The sequence below is a fragment of the Kwoniella newhampshirensis genome, chromosome 15, assembly GCF_039105145.1.
Source record: "Kwoniella newhampshirensis strain CBS 13917 chromosome 15, whole genome shotgun sequence".
NCBI classification, from domain to species: domain Eukaryota; kingdom Fungi; phylum Basidiomycota; class Tremellomycetes; order Tremellales; family Cryptococcaceae; genus Kwoniella; species Kwoniella newhampshirensis.
The window spans coordinates 24,946-39,408 of record NC_089968.1 but is presented as its reverse complement, the minus strand read 5'-3'; the positions used below and the strand labels follow the sequence as shown (position 1 = coordinate 39,408).

The 14,463-nt window shown below is 51.3% G+C and overlaps 7 protein-coding genes across 7 annotated transcripts; 5 read left to right on the top strand and 2 right to left on the bottom strand.

Annotated features, from left to right (window-relative positions):
- Positions 1–457: 457 nt before the first annotated feature.
- Positions 458–1,436, top strand: IAR55_007203 (uncharacterized protein; the record flags this gene model as incomplete). Its single annotated transcript, XM_066950276.1, has 3 exons — positions 458–871; positions 924–1,230; positions 1,294–1,436. The coding sequence occupies 3 exons, from the start codon at positions 458–460 to the stop codon at positions 1,434–1,436; spliced, it is 864 nt and encodes a 287-aa protein (XP_066799262.1).
- A 410-nt stretch (positions 1,437–1,846) lies between these two features.
- Positions 1,847–2,386, top strand: IAR55_007202 (uncharacterized protein; the record flags this gene model as incomplete). Its single annotated transcript, XM_066950275.1, has 1 exon — positions 1,847–2,386. The coding sequence occupies one exon, from the start codon at positions 1,847–1,849 to the stop codon at positions 2,384–2,386; it is 540 nt and encodes a 179-aa protein (XP_066799261.1).
- Positions 2,387–2,803: 417 nt separating this feature from the next.
- Positions 2,804–5,028, bottom strand: IAR55_007201 (uncharacterized protein; the record flags this gene model as incomplete). The annotated part of the gene is made up of 5 exons (XM_066950274.1): positions 2,804–3,044; positions 3,204–3,823; positions 3,871–3,957; positions 4,010–4,348; positions 4,417–5,028. 5 exons carry the CDS (start codon positions 5,026–5,028, stop codon positions 2,804–2,806), a joined length of 1,899 nt encoding a protein of 632 aa, XP_066799260.1.
- Positions 5,029–5,544: 516 nt separating this feature from the next.
- Positions 5,545–7,078, top strand: IAR55_007200 (uncharacterized protein; the record flags this gene model as incomplete). The annotated part of the gene is made up of 7 exons (XM_066950273.1): positions 5,545–5,645; positions 5,701–5,831; positions 5,893–5,961; positions 6,017–6,441; positions 6,504–6,649; positions 6,714–6,794; positions 6,853–7,078. 7 exons carry the CDS (start codon positions 5,545–5,547, stop codon positions 7,076–7,078), a joined length of 1,179 nt encoding a protein of 392 aa, XP_066799259.1.
- Positions 7,079–7,988: 910 nt separating this feature from the next.
- Positions 7,989–8,612, bottom strand: IAR55_007199 (uncharacterized protein; the record flags this gene model as incomplete). Its single annotated transcript, XM_066950272.1, has 2 exons — positions 7,989–8,540; positions 8,598–8,612. 2 exons carry the CDS (start codon positions 8,610–8,612, stop codon positions 7,989–7,991), a joined length of 567 nt encoding a protein of 188 aa, XP_066799258.1.
- Positions 8,613–9,045: 433 nt separating this feature from the next.
- IAR55_007198 (uncharacterized protein) lies at positions 9,046–9,940 on the top strand (the record flags this gene model as incomplete). The annotated part of the gene is made up of 4 exons (XM_066950271.1): positions 9,046–9,156; positions 9,211–9,279; positions 9,339–9,464; positions 9,527–9,940. The coding sequence occupies 4 exons, from the start codon at positions 9,046–9,048 to the stop codon at positions 9,938–9,940; spliced, it is 720 nt and encodes a 239-aa protein (XP_066799257.1).
- A 2,155-nt stretch (positions 9,941–12,095) lies between these two features.
- On the top strand, positions 12,096–14,315 carry IAR55_007197 (uncharacterized protein; the record flags this gene model as incomplete). Its single annotated transcript, XM_066950270.1, has 5 exons — positions 12,096–13,067; positions 13,137–13,823; positions 13,885–13,962; positions 14,016–14,238; positions 14,308–14,315. 5 exons carry the CDS (start codon positions 12,096–12,098, stop codon positions 14,313–14,315), a joined length of 1,968 nt encoding a protein of 655 aa, XP_066799256.1.
- Positions 14,316–14,463: the final 148 nt, after the last annotated feature.

Sequence of the window (14,463 nt, the reverse complement as noted above, 5' to 3'; positions counted from 1 at the left end):
AACCCCCTAACCCCCTAACCCCTAACCCCCTAACCCCCAACCCCTAACCCCTAACCCCTAACCCCCAACCCCTAACCCCTAACCCCCTAACCCCCAACCCCCTAACCCCTAACCCCTAACCCCTAACCCCTAACCCCTAACCCCTAACCCCCTAACCCCTAACCCCTAACCCCTAACCCCTAACCCCTAACCCCTAACCCCCTAACCCCCTAACCCCTAACCCCTAACCCCCTAACCCCTAACCCCCAACCCCTAACCCCTAACCCCCTAACCCCTAACCCCTAACCCCTAACCCCCTAACCCCTAACCCTAACCCCTAACCCCTAACCCCTAACCCCTAACCCCTAACCCCTAACCCCTAACCCCTAACCCCTAACCCCTAACCCCTAACCCCTAACTCCCCGGGCGGGAAATCATGTTGTAACCCTAACCCCCAAACAAGCAGCACTTCAGGCTCATGGTGGATTTGTTTGCCTCATTTGGGTGGAATGGTGGAAAGAGAAGACCAACCAAGTCAGAGGCAGTCAGTGCCTGGTGGTTGGGAAGGACTGAAGGCTCTGGAGGCATCTCATTAGAGGACAGGATACTCCAACACATTACCAACACTTACAACACCAATGGTCTTGTCATTCAACTGTGGGATCACATCAAGCAGCACATCAAACAAGTGCCCTGTCAGGTGGAGCCCAAGGATCCCAATCATAGGCTATGGGTGAAAAGGAGGAAGCCTTTTGCACTGTATTGCTGTGTCAAGGGATGCAAAGGAGCACTCAGTGCAGGAAATGCTGAGAGATGGTTTGCCAACTTGGTGGTGAATGGGATTCTGCCTTGGGAAGCAATAGGAATGGAAGAAGAGGAACAGATCGAAGCTGTGAGTCATGAGCAATTATGTCTGACTTGAGCTGACATGGGTTCTGTCTTAGACTCCTCAACCAATCCAAACTCTCAGTCTTCCATTCAGGCCCAATGCCTTTGCCATCCCACCATTGGAGCAACTTCACAGAGTCAATGTTACACCAGTGATGCTCAAAACAAACTGGAACCTTAAGGATGGAAACTGTATGTTCTCTGCCTTTGCCAAGGCATTCAAGGGTGAGCAGCTTTCTGCCAGCAAAGCCAGAGATTCTGCTGTGATGTGGGGACTGGAGAACTCAGAGTTCCTTGATCCCTTCATTGATGGAGACAATCCAACCAAAGTGGAGGACTATCTTCTGAAGATGTCAAGGAAGGGTGAGTATGGTGATCATCTGATGCTGGAAGCACTGTGCAGAACTTTCAGAGTTGCTGTATCAGTGCTGAAGAAGGCAGAAGATGGAACTTTCATCTGGATGAAGCTAGGTGACAATGCCACTCTGGATCATCCCATCCCCTTGTACTTGGAAAGTGAGCACTATGAGAATCTGGTCCAGTATGATGAGGTTTTGGGTAGTAATTAGTTAGATAGTCATTAGGGCATGCTTTTTCCTTGGATAGGTTTTTTAATGCAGCTCTGTGACTAAGATACACACCCTAGAAAGACTCCCCGACTAGTCGTGGGGACTTTTGAAAACTCCCCAGGAGATAGTGGGGAGTTTTTTTGTATGGGAGAACACTTATTCAGAGATTGCATCTCAACAAACGCAGATACTCATTCCAGACCACTTGCAGGTTATAAAGTAGCCTCAGACCTACCCAAAACAAGTCTTAAATCAATTATATGTGACCTCGTTGGCGAGCAATGAGTCATTCCCCGGATTCAGCCCAAGGCCGATTACTCGCCAATTAGTGAAGCTACATGATCAAATGACAGAGATTGGGGTAGCTATGGGCCTAGACTATATCCCAGTACCCTTTGGGCATCATAAAAATGCATTTGGTCAAAACTCCCCAGGCGGGAAATCATGTTGTAACCCCTCATCATCTCACTGCTCGTATTCCCACCCTTGAACTCAAGCCCAGGGAGTTAATCATCGACAAGAGCGAATCGACCGTGGTCACTTCGTACATCAAGAACGGTATGCCTCGACCAAACCCCGGCGACAGGTGTCTTCTCTTCACCATTTACCGTCAAGGCGTCGAGACTCCTGTCACCACCGACATCTACCCGCCTCTTCACATCGTTGTCGGGTCCATTACACGAGGCTTTCTCCTGGGCATCAAGGAAGACCGCGAAGGGGCTTGGGAAGGCCATCAATGCTTTGGCGATGACAAGCAAGATTTCTTCTACAGTTTCTCCACCGATCCCGTCGATGTTAATCTCGGCGGGATAATCGCGCACGATGCACGGTCGTGTGGACCTCCGGTGCGATGCGACCTATTCGGCCGCAAGCCCTCGCACAGGGACCCCATCTGTCAGTCCATCCTAAGCATGGGTCGGGGAGGATGCATTGCGTACCGAAGTGTATAATACACCTGACCTGTGATATGCGGCGGAATAGCGTCCATTGCGTGCCATTGGAGAGCCTTTTTCCGGTGCCGCAGCAGCCCAAGCACGGCGTTTGCACAGGGCAAAATAAATCAGTCCGCCAGTTTTGGCCGACCATCCGATTCAAAGCTGCGACTTATCACAGTGAATGCTCAGTCGTCGGTCGGAGTTTTCCACTGATCAGTCATGTGCGAAGGGGCGGTCGAAGGCATTGCGGACCCGCTCAACAGAGGGTTGCTCTCATTGCGCCATCGGTACGAGAGGCAAGTCGTATGGCTCACATCGTCGGAAGATAATGACACATGTTGCATTCAGGTCAGATACATGGCGTTGAAGACCTAGTAAGTTCGGGGGCGTGAAGAGTCGTCATGTCATCAAATCAAAACCACATCCCCCTATTCAAAAGTCAAGATCGACTCCGTCAAGCTGGACCTTGACAGTTGCCATCTCCTCCCTAACAGCGTCGTCCCATTCGGCCTGATCGCACCCATCCTTAACACTATCGTCGTAAAAGCTGGCGTTCTCAAAGTCGATCACGGTGATGTTGCCCCAGATATCGCGCAGCCAGTGTCGAGCGGTGACGTCGCAATGCAGGATACCAGCCGCATGAATTTTGTCGTAGTGCGAGACGATGATTGCTCTAGGTACGACCATCGATGACGCCGGAAAGGTGAAAACGAATAGCAAGAGAGGAATCACAAGCGAGGGTGAGGTAGGTGAGGGGGTGGAGGCTCGTCAGCCCCGGACACACAGATGCGCATATTGAGAGAATGTCAAGTCATGTGACCATACAACTCACTTCTCGTCATCGGTAAGCTCCTTCACATTCACCTGGTGTCCTGCGTCTGCCATCACCGCGACGAACATCTCCACATCCCGATCATGTACACACTTCGAGGTATAGTACAGTCCCATGTAATGTGGTGTGACGCCATGATATTTCGGTTGACTCAACATCATGAGGGCCCGCCACTCATTGGCAATGTGGTCCCGGGCGATGTTTGCATCCGTTATTCGGCCAGGCAAATATCTGTGACTCTCCCAGACCTTGATGATTACGTCTGTTCGGGGTGAAGGAGCAGATGACCAAAACGATGAGGGTGAAGACGAGAGCCGAGACGAGCCAGACGAAGCAGAACCGTAAGAGCTATCGGAAGAAGTCCCGTTCAGTCCAGACGTGGTGGCGGAGTACACTGTCCATAATCTGCCAAGCCCCCTCGGCCCGTCCGATGTTATGATTCGCCTCGGCGGGATCTCAATGGAAGGCGGCGTATCGAGTCTGGGAAGAGTAAGTGGTGGGACGCGAGAAGTCTCATCTTCGAAGATGAGTCTCGGGGTCACCAGCGAGGATAGGCGTTCAATGAGGCTATCCGAAAAGGAATCGTCCGCCATGGACAGTGATATCGCGGAATCCCCGAACTACTACTGTCAGCTTCTCCAGGGACTACGAGTGGCCAGGTACTCACTTGAACTTCATGCTGTCCCTCGTCGTTCAGCGAGCGCTGTGAATGTTGCAGTCCTTGCCCCGCAATGTTTACGTCTTGAGTTTGTTGCTTCACGGAAATGTTAGGAAAGAAGCGTAGGACGACATCGCAGCGTACTCACCCTCATCATAGAGCGGGTCACAGGACGATGTTCAGATGAAGAAGAACCTCCGGATGGTGAGTCCGCTTGTCCGCGTGGTGAGCTTTGAGCGATACCCAACGTGCGATCAGGAGTAGCTGGTCGAGGCCGGGGGACGCAAGAAAGGCCTAATATCGCTCCAAGGGGAGTCGACAGAAGATCGTACACTCTATCGATGTTGACGTCATCATCCCAATTTCGAGCAATGAGTTCGGATACAGAGACATTGTCGATAGATTTCTCTTTGTGAAAGACCAAGACAAAGTCCCACGTCGAAAGGTAAAGCCACTCGGCAGATCGCCGTTGAAGCTCGTCAACGATCTGTTCGAGGCTGTACATCAGTCTGGAGGAGACACCATCCGAGCGCGTTCCAGTGTTCTGGGACTCACTTGAGAGGTAAGGACAGCAATCACTTCCTTGTCTTCCGCTGCGGCGCCGCCAATCTCGGCTACAAATTTCTTCCCTCGCTGATTATACCTCAGCTCGAAGCCGCCGGGTTGGTGAGCACTCGCGACAAGAGCGCGAAGATGCCGCTCTTTGATCTTGTCTGGGCGTTTGACCTCGAGAGCTACGGCGACGGCGTCATCGCTAGTCCAGATCAACTCAAAATCCGGATTGCCAGAATCGGATCGTTGAGACCTCAGCCAGGTCCGCGAACCTCCCAGGCTATCCATCTCCTTCATCGCGCCTTCAAGCTTGAGTATTGCATTGGCTGGTGTGGTAAATGCGATCGTGTACAGTGGGTACATGCCTTCTTCAAGTCTTATCGGTGTCGTCGCGTTATCATTAGCCTGCTGAAGGGAATGTATGATGGTTTCTGGAATCCGGACGTCGAGGTTGAGGTGAAGCATGACGTAGTCAGTCAAAATATCGATCGGATCACCGGGAATGAACCCGACCACTCGTCCACTTCTTCTCCTCAGACTACTGGAAGCCGAGATTCGCGTCAGTCCACTAACGGGGGATGGGTTGATCGGCACCGACGGAGCGAAATTGGACATTGGCTCGAGTCGAAAATGAGCAATGTAGAGTTTGATGGTCTGTCGGACATCGAATGACCATGGTGATAGGTTTTGAAAGATGGAGCTGATCTGACCCATCCGACCGTTGACAAGGTGAATGACAGGAAGGCAGAGTGATCAGAGATGGATGCTCAATGCGATCGAACCGATGGGATAAGAAGAAGAAGGAGAAATAGTTGTGAGAGGTAGCGAGGGATTAACACCACGCGAGTGGCGAATAACGGAAGCAATTCTGGCCCATCACGAGGAAAACACCGGAACACCAGTTCTGGCACTCACCGTGGGAATGTTTGACCTTAGGGCCACTTGAGACGGCAAAGCTAGCCACGTGATCGCTTTCTCCCGCTTTACAGAGTGCGAAAGCGTGGGAAACTTTTCTTCAGTCACGTGACGCGCCCAAATTATGCCATCTGGTCGACCAACTCGTGTTGTCTTCCTATTTCAGTTTCACCATAACATTGTTTATCCATTCGGTCGCGTACTTCATCCAATACCATGTCCAGCCGTAACACAGACACCTCGGGCATCAGCAATGCGTCTTCAAGCGTACCTCAAACCCGGTTGGGTGACTCCACCTCTGTCACCGTGCTGATCAGGTACCGCTTACGATGATTATCCTCCAGTCCAAGCTGATTCCATTCATAGGCCTAGGTTTACGACAACTGCCTCAAATCCCCCCACGGGCAAGAATGGTATCGATCCTCCATTAGCTGACGGTACGGATGGTAGTCATACTACCGCCGATCTGATGTTAGCCAATCTGACGAAAGGCGGGCCGAGATGTACGTCTTTAGTTTTTTCTTTACCATACTCTCTCGGCACCATATTGACTTTCATCCGTAGTGGACACCCTTTCTCCAGATGCTACACAGATGGGAGTGTTCGAAAAGTATAGGGATGACATTGATACGGGTGAGTGAGAATATTCCATCCCAAATGTAGTGAATTCACTAAGCAGAATGCTCAGCGATCGCATCGGGAACGCACATGACAATTATCGCCTATGGAACCACGGGATCTGGCAAGACATTCACCATGACTGGACCTCCTTCTCCTCCCCAGTCTATGGGACTTGCAAGAAGAATTGGTCATCACATTCTTCAACAAGCGAAAAGCAGGGGGGTGGGCTTGGAAGCTCTCTTCGTTTATCGTGACAAAGTATACGATCTGCTGCACGCAAAGCCGCTGCACGAGATTGACGTAAGGACACACGAAGCCAAGACTAGAGGAGGTGCGAGTATCAAGGTGTTCCGAGCTCAAGCTTCGACAACTGTGGTGAAGAATCAAGGGGAATTTGAGGCAGCCCTGTCGAGGGCAGACAAAAACAAGGTTGTCGCGGCCACAACTCAGAATAGCACCGGCAGTAGTCGAGGACACACAGTGCTAAGTCTGGTAAGTGCCGTGGAAGGGGACAGATCTTCCGTATACTAACAGCATTGCTGCTTCTATTCTAGGCGCTGGAAGGAACGACTACCAGCTGCGTACTTGTCGATTTGGCGGGCTCGGAGAAGCCACAAAGGAGGACGGGAATTGACCGGAACTCGAAAGCCGAGATGCAGAAGAACCGGCTGGACGATGAAGGCAGATTCATACGAATTCAGTAAGCATTTCGTGCTCTCTTTCTCCGTGTGCGACGTTGAAGACTGGTCATGCGCGTGTATCAGGTTGATGGAATTCTACAAATTCGTTTCTGGCTTCGCAAAATCGGTGAATGACGGTCTCATACACGCTCGAGGTTCGGTCCTGTGAGTGGATTAAAGGGTCATGAGTCGGATCGTGGTCTGACTTTCTGCTCCAATGCAGCAATCAAATTTTAACGATACCCATTGTCCGTTCCGCCCGACTGCATCTCATCTGCACAATCTCTCTCAAGCACGAGGATATGGAAAATGCATCGGCCACGATAGATTTTGCACGCAAATATCAGAAACTACGTCCGATTGGAATCCGGGAAGCCCGCAAGACCTTGAAAGAAGTGAGATCCATCGTCCCACCGCCTTGTGCTGATAACATGACAGCTCAAGGATGAGAGCAGGAACCCCGCCGATACCTCAGACGCCGCCGTTGACCGCGATGTGGAAGTCATTCAATTGAAGAACACAGTCCAGACGTTGAGATCGGAGATAGACAGCAGTAACAAAGATCGCGATCAAACACTCCGAGACTTGGAACTCGCACGTCAAGACCTCAGCGAGATGCTGTCATATCTGGCAATGTCAAGGATGTTACCTTCGGCCGATCCGATGGACAGCCGAAGGTCAAACAACGGTTCTGCTGAGATTCCTGTCACCATTAACGACAATTCACGAAAGTGTACATGTTTGCCGGATGAAGAAAGGCACTGCCCAGCGTGTGCTGAACAGATAGCAGAGAGAGCGGTAGCTCTTATTGGAAAGTAAGCTTGAAGTGATGAGCGCTCACGAATGGATATTTGCTGAGAATGTACAACATGCTTAGGTAGTCACGCGGTATCTATACTCCCGCCACGATTTCACAAATACCTCACGATAGATACAAGCACCGTTATATGGATACATATAGAAGAATCCCAATTGCGCCATCCGAGGAAGGTAATCTTGCGGACCAAATTGTTACGGGAGCATTTTGCATGGTATGAAAGCTATGCCCTGAACCCCATAATAAGCCAGATATAAGGCTATACTTCTCGACGTCTTCTCCCGTCTGTGCATAAAGTTGCCGAGACATGCCGGATTGATGTGAACAAGAAGCTGCGGGGCATGAACAGAAGCTGTGACTGAACACGACAATGCATAGACTCAGGAAGCATGCGATCGAAAACGTTACGGCGGATTGAATAAGGGTGGGAAGGAAGTGGGAAGGAAGTGGGAGGAGACGAGCGTCAATAGAATCGACTGGTGTAGATTCAGACACTGCGTGATTGTGGTAAGTTACCCTTCGCTGCTTTCCAGATCATGAACTTACTTTTTCCCATTTGGTGCTGCTTTCATGACCTTATCATCGATAAGCGGAAGAGGCAACGTTCCAGTGGGTCTGCGAAGCGATCCATGACGGTGGTGAAATCTGTCTCTCCTTTTCATAGCCAGAGTCGTCTCCACCAGGAGGAGAGGTCGAAGTCCGAACTTGGTTTGTGGAGCGTAATGATCTTTCGCCATTGAGCGGTATCGCCTTTTGACGTCGAGGTAAGCCTTTCTGACTCTACGAGAGCGTGCTGAACCGGGCATTCGAAGGGGAGTAAGTAGATCGGGCTCGAAGGGCGGTGTACGGCAGTTGCCGGCAGAGCTCTTGGTAGACCAAAGAGGGATAGAAGTGGCTATAGGAGCAGGCGATAGCTTAGGGGGAGTTACCGGTGCCGTCTCAGGTGGTGTAGCAAAGCCATTAAAGTCAACCTTTTCCAACGCTAGAACGAGATCGTCAAAGGACATGTCGAGGAGAGGAGAAACAGCGTCGACATCTTGAAGTGCCGGGAGAAGAGGCGAACTTAGGACTATCGTGAGGGTCATCTCCTTTTGCTTCAGAGAAGTCAGCCACCGCTTGTCATTAGAGATCCGAGAGACCAACAGACTCACCTTGATCTCCGTCATAGCAACTGACTGCAGCTTGTACCTGTCAACGAAACCTGTTAGATACTCCGCCAAGCATGTATGGTACAGCACGTGATGTGATTGATCTCTCACCCAGCTGTATTCGATAGCTTCGATAGCTTTCCGCAACACGACAGCGACAACTGAAATGTGATAACAAAACGAGTTGAAAAATGAGACTTGAGATGGAAATGACCGTAAGGAACGCGGGTAAATCAGACCTTCTCCAAAAAAGACAACGCCTAGGAAGATAGGCGCGCCGAAAAAAGGGAGGGAATCTATAAGTATCGCATCACCAGCGCCCCGCACCAAATTCCGACTTGTATTTGCCCGCGTCCATCGCGTTGATTTCGTGATCTCATCTTCCACTTTCTCCCGGCGGTCTCTTCAACCTAATTCGAATTCTTGGATCTCGCCAATCATGCTTAACCGCATGCAGGAGTACAGATACAGCACAACTACCACTGAAGCTAGGCGTGCACTCCTCAAGGAAGGGCTCAGCAATCTGCGTGCTGCTCAACTCAATCAAGTCAAAGCTGAAGAAGTAAGTCCCTCGTTAGACACAGATAGGCAGAAGGCTAACATCTGACCTCCCTAGCTCACTATGGGATACCTAGGCCTCGCAAAAGCCTCCATCATCGCTGACATGGATGAGTTCTTCAGATACGTAAGCTGTTTCTCACTTGCCAGCTATTGATCCATGTCAGCCGTTGATTTGATGTGTAGACCAAGTTCACGTCCGATGAGAAGACTCGAGTCGCCCTCTTTCAATCTGACATCAAAGACTTCTTCACCTGCTTGGAGGACCACCTGAGACTAGGTAACTCTGATATCTTCGACGATACTCCGGTGGTACGCTATTTTCCAGAGAACGTTTGGGCTTTCTGAGTGACGCTGATATCTTCCCGGTTTAGTCCAAGCTGACTGGGAGTCGTTCCGCTAAAACGAAGATTCAGACCCTCGAGTCCCTTGGCTTGAATCTCGACAGCGGTACTCCCCTCTCATCCTCCATTCAGAACTACTTCTCTCTTAATCCGAATCTGAACATCGACTCTCCCACCCCCGCTCTTGGACGCACTCGACCTTTGTCGTTCGGCGGTCCTAAAGTCAATCGATCGGTCTCATCGCGAGATGCCAAGCTCTCCTCCTCTCCGTCCACCACCTTCATCACATCGAGACACGCCCCCCAAGCTCTCGGCCACTCTCCTACGAATCAATCGACTGCGGAGGATCAGGACAATCATCATTGTACGCCTGAGACCTCTATGCCACCCTGGAACGATGAAGATCTTCGACTCCCTCAATACTCCGAAGAAGCCGTCGACTAGCAAGGTCACCTGGGACGCTGAGACTCCTCCTCACAACGGAGAAAGGCAGGGGTATGTCTTGCACGGTAGCGCCCCTCTCAGCCAGTCCCTTGTTGTTGAGTCAAACTTTCATTCGAATCAGGATCAGGATGATCGTCCGGATGTTGATAGGTCAGAGGGGGTTGCACACGATTGGGAGCTTGAGATTGTGGCAGATGACGCTCAGATCGTGGGCGACAACGACTTAACCAACACAGAACCCGGAGTGGTCAATCAATGGCTCACCACGAATGTGGAGAAGGCCTTCGCTGGCCAGGAGGAAGTAGTCTCGAAAGATGAGCATACCTGCGCGCTTGATGGCGGTATAGAAATGGCGAAACACTCAATGTTGCACCAAATGCTTCTGCAAGGTGAGCGCCTGTCTTTCCGATCGTTTACCGTCGGCCCCTCACTAAACTTCAACGAAGCCTATCCTCTCTCTTTCAAGGTCGGCTTGTGGTATCACAGTGTGCCAGTTTGGGAAACTGTGTCGTCAAACTCATCCATGGGGCAACAGCCAGAGCATTCAGCCCGCATCGACAGTGAGGTCGAGTCTGACAGTCCGCTGGACGACACGGGCGACAGTCACGTCCTCGAAGGGCAGGTGAGTGCACTTAGACTTAGGTATAACAAGCCTTAAAGAGCTGAAAACATACAGCTTATCCCGCACTGTGAGCTTGATCTTGTTCGTCGTATCGAGAACATGTATCTCGATGATTGAGGTCTGATCAGGTAGCCTGGTGAGTGGATCTAGACGGAGTCACACAGCTCGGCTCTCTTAGAGGACAGGTTACGCGTAATTTTCATGCATATCCATATACCATTCCCTTCTAGCCTACAATCGATACATGATGTTTTCGGTTTATACATCTACTGATAATCGTCCGTCTTAAGAGGCGAATGGTATCACACGTGATCTGAGAGAGTCGGCGGCCACCGCCTTGCCTACAAACCCTTTGCGGTTGGTCACGTGGTTTTAATCCCCCACACTTTAGAAACCTTCGGTTATCATCGATTTACATCGTTCTTTTCTTTCTTCCTCTTCTTTTATCTTGCTGCTTGGTCTCGATATCCTCCTCCGGCATATATATGTATCGTCAGACTCTCAGACGTCTGCTTCACCCGACACACCACTCTCTTCTGCAGAGAACCATCCGACTTCGAGAAGTTCGATGTACGATATTCGCGTGATTCCATACCTGTCGTAATGTCTGTCAAGGTGGTGAGTTGTTGAGGTGGAATTCCAGCTGAGAAGGCTTATGATCAATGAACTCCGCTCACCTTCGTTTCCCTCATACCTGTATGACGCCAATTGGACCCCGTCTCGTCCGTGACTCCTCGTACCGCTCCTTCCGATCCGCGACAACGACCGATCGACCGAAACTCCCATGTCTTACCCCTCGCGACGCGAATTGCGATCTTTGAATGCAGCGAGATCCATTTCCGCCCCATTACGACGGATGGACGGACGCCGAGAGAAAGCGAATCGAGCAGAGCCATCCGGGGTCTAGAGCCAAGATGTGTCAGGCAGTGAGCATCCTCTACTATGAAAGTCATACCTAGCTCATGCCGACCGGTTCCCATCTCTTTCCCCTTTACTCTTTTTCCCCTACCTCTCCCGTCGGATCACCACACTGATTTACGTCGATGCATTTGGCTTCTGCCGAACGCGGCCCGTTCCCACTCTCTCCCGGCCTCGCCGATTCGCATATACTCGTATGTACGGCCTCTCGTGGATACTCCGATCCGTGTCCGTCCCTGCCAATGCTATGTCTGTCCCACATCGATCGTTCTCTATCTCATCACGCTTCCGCGACCGCTCCACGCTTCTCACAATCGCCGATTTCCCGGACGACAACGACAGATATGGTACGCACGTCTTCGAGACTCTTACTACGAGATCATGCCAGAACAGGGTCCCTGTGAAAACTGTCTTGCTCGCAACTTCCCCTGCACTCTCTTCATGCCTTCAAGAGGCACTGATGGACCTGGAAGACGAGACCGAGGCTTTTCTTGCGCAGTATGCCAGTACAGTAGGAGGGGAAAGTGTTCGTTTTTGACGACGAATCGAAATGTCAGGAAGGAGTTGTTCGGCGATCGGGTGGCGGAATGGGATGTCATAGGCAGTCTGGCTTCAATGCACGACTCCGGAACGATGAGCAGTGGAGCAAATAGGAGAAGCTTGGAAAGCTTAGCAGCTAGGTCGCGGCCATCGACCGAAGGTAGTGACCATGACATCGCGGTCTCTGGCCCCGGACCTTCGTCACTCTCATTGTCTCCAAGATTTGCGCACCATCATGAAAACTCTGCAAAATTTACAGATGACGAAGATGGGCGAGGCGGACATGAAGTTGAGGACGAGGGAGTTCGTGGACGCTTGGAGGCCGATAGTTCGCAAGATGACAGCGTGGCAACCGGAGAAGTGAGGGCACGTGGCAGTAGTCTCAGTCCGAGAGGTTCAACGACCTCCCGTCGACACTCACGAGTCTCATATTCACCGACGCTCGGCGACCACAGCGGAGATCACCGCGATGCGAGGGAGTCAGATCCGACCAGCGCTTACGATGGTACCGGCGATCAATCGCCAACGACACCCTTGGTCGACATGCATGCCGTCCCAGACAGACCTGATGCACTTGAGGGATTGGCCACCTCCCCCCCTCGAATACCGGTTTCAACAAATGATCCCATTACACAGCTTTCCTCGAGAAAACAGGCATCTGCCTCACCCGAGATAGAGGTACATCCCGACTTACCATCTTTCGAAATAGATTCCCATACGTTGTCGTCCGGTATGTCAGATCGTATTCTGACACTCGTGACGCCATTTACCGCCATAACTACGACCATGGATCGACGCAAAGGTCCCATTTCACCTCCCGATCCTTCCACAGGCGGCACAGTACTTGCAGATCCAGATTCGCAGCCGTCGGTACCCAAGAAAGGTGGCGATCCGGTCAAACGGAAAAGAATGGAAGACGGACACCATGACCACTTGGCTGGAACACCACCTCCCGAACTGTCAGTCGCCAAAAGGTCCAAGAAAGATCCCCGAATATATCTCACGCGTGTCACTGCTGCTGATGGTCTGATGCATACGTTACTCCAGGTGTGTATTCCTCTTTCCAGACGTGTATGCTTGAAGGCTTGCTTGTACTAACATCACTCCACAAATCAGGATTTGGTCGACTCTATCGTGGATACTACTCGTCCTCCCGGTTCTACACACTTCTTTGAGCATTCGTGGCCTGCACTACCAGCTCTCGCTCGAAAAATTCTTCCGGAGATCGAAGTCCGCAACCCCTCCCTACGCCGATGGGCTCTATCGGCACCTCCTTCCCGATCATACTGTCAGGTCGACAGTCGCAAGATTGTCCACCTCGCGAAAAGCAGTGACGATATCTACCGTCACGACCTTACGATGTGGGAACTGGATCAAGCCATCGGTCATACAGAAATCGTCAACAATCTGCTGTCGGACAGTGCTGATGGAGAGTTGTCCTCGAAAAGTGTCTCTGCCATCCTCGCCTGGATGCCCGAGATCCGATTGATTGCGGGGGTAAGGCAATGCGTGGTTGTACCTTGGTATCTCTCAATCAAGTCGCTTGCCGATCCTACCTTCGCTGCCGCGCTCGGATCAACCTCACCACCCGTATCACTGTCTCAGTCACATGTACAACCGATGACAAGTATACCTAGGCCGCCTTATCGGGTCGTCGGCACAATGCTGCTTGAAGGGCAAAGTACCACCGATGGACAGCCGGCGTGGGGAGCATACAAAGTTGAAGTCCAGTCGGCAAACATGAGGAAGACAAGCATCTGGATACCGAGAGAGGTGAAAAGCTGCGTCGTTAATGTACCGGAAGTGAGTCTTCGTCGCGTAAATCGAATAGCAATGCAAATGTTTCTAACTTGACGAAATTCAGGAGATCAAGGCACTCTCTTGTGTACAAGGATCAGGCAGTGTGAAGTGGCACCAGCCAGAAGTCTCTGCATTACCTCCTGTGAGCATACATTGTACCGGTCAGGCGATTGACAGCTGGCTGACCCTCAACAGCTGTCTAGCCGTCGCACTATGAATAAGAGTGGCGCATCGGCTCTCCGGTCTGTAATTGTGCTGCAGGACTTGATCGTTCGAGGTGACACAGCGCACAAAATCACCGGTATCTCGTTGAAGAAGGAGCGAGAACATTATGCTTTGCTCGTGAATCGTTTCCGAATCCTTGGGGAGAGGCTCGTGGCTATTGTGCGTGAGAATTTCTCTGCGGGCACTATGAGAGGTGAGTCTGAGATTTATCACATCACACAAAGGGCATAGTTGAGTTATCGCTGAGCTGGGCATCCCTTAGACACGTGAAATCTCTCGATGACCTGGCGACGGTGTGGGGCGGGACTACAAAGCTCAAACCCGGGTGAAGAGTAGGCAGAGATCGTAGATGGTACCCATCAACCCATTCTCCTGCTGCCGAGGAGTGGCATCTCGATGTTCGACAGCTTATACAGCC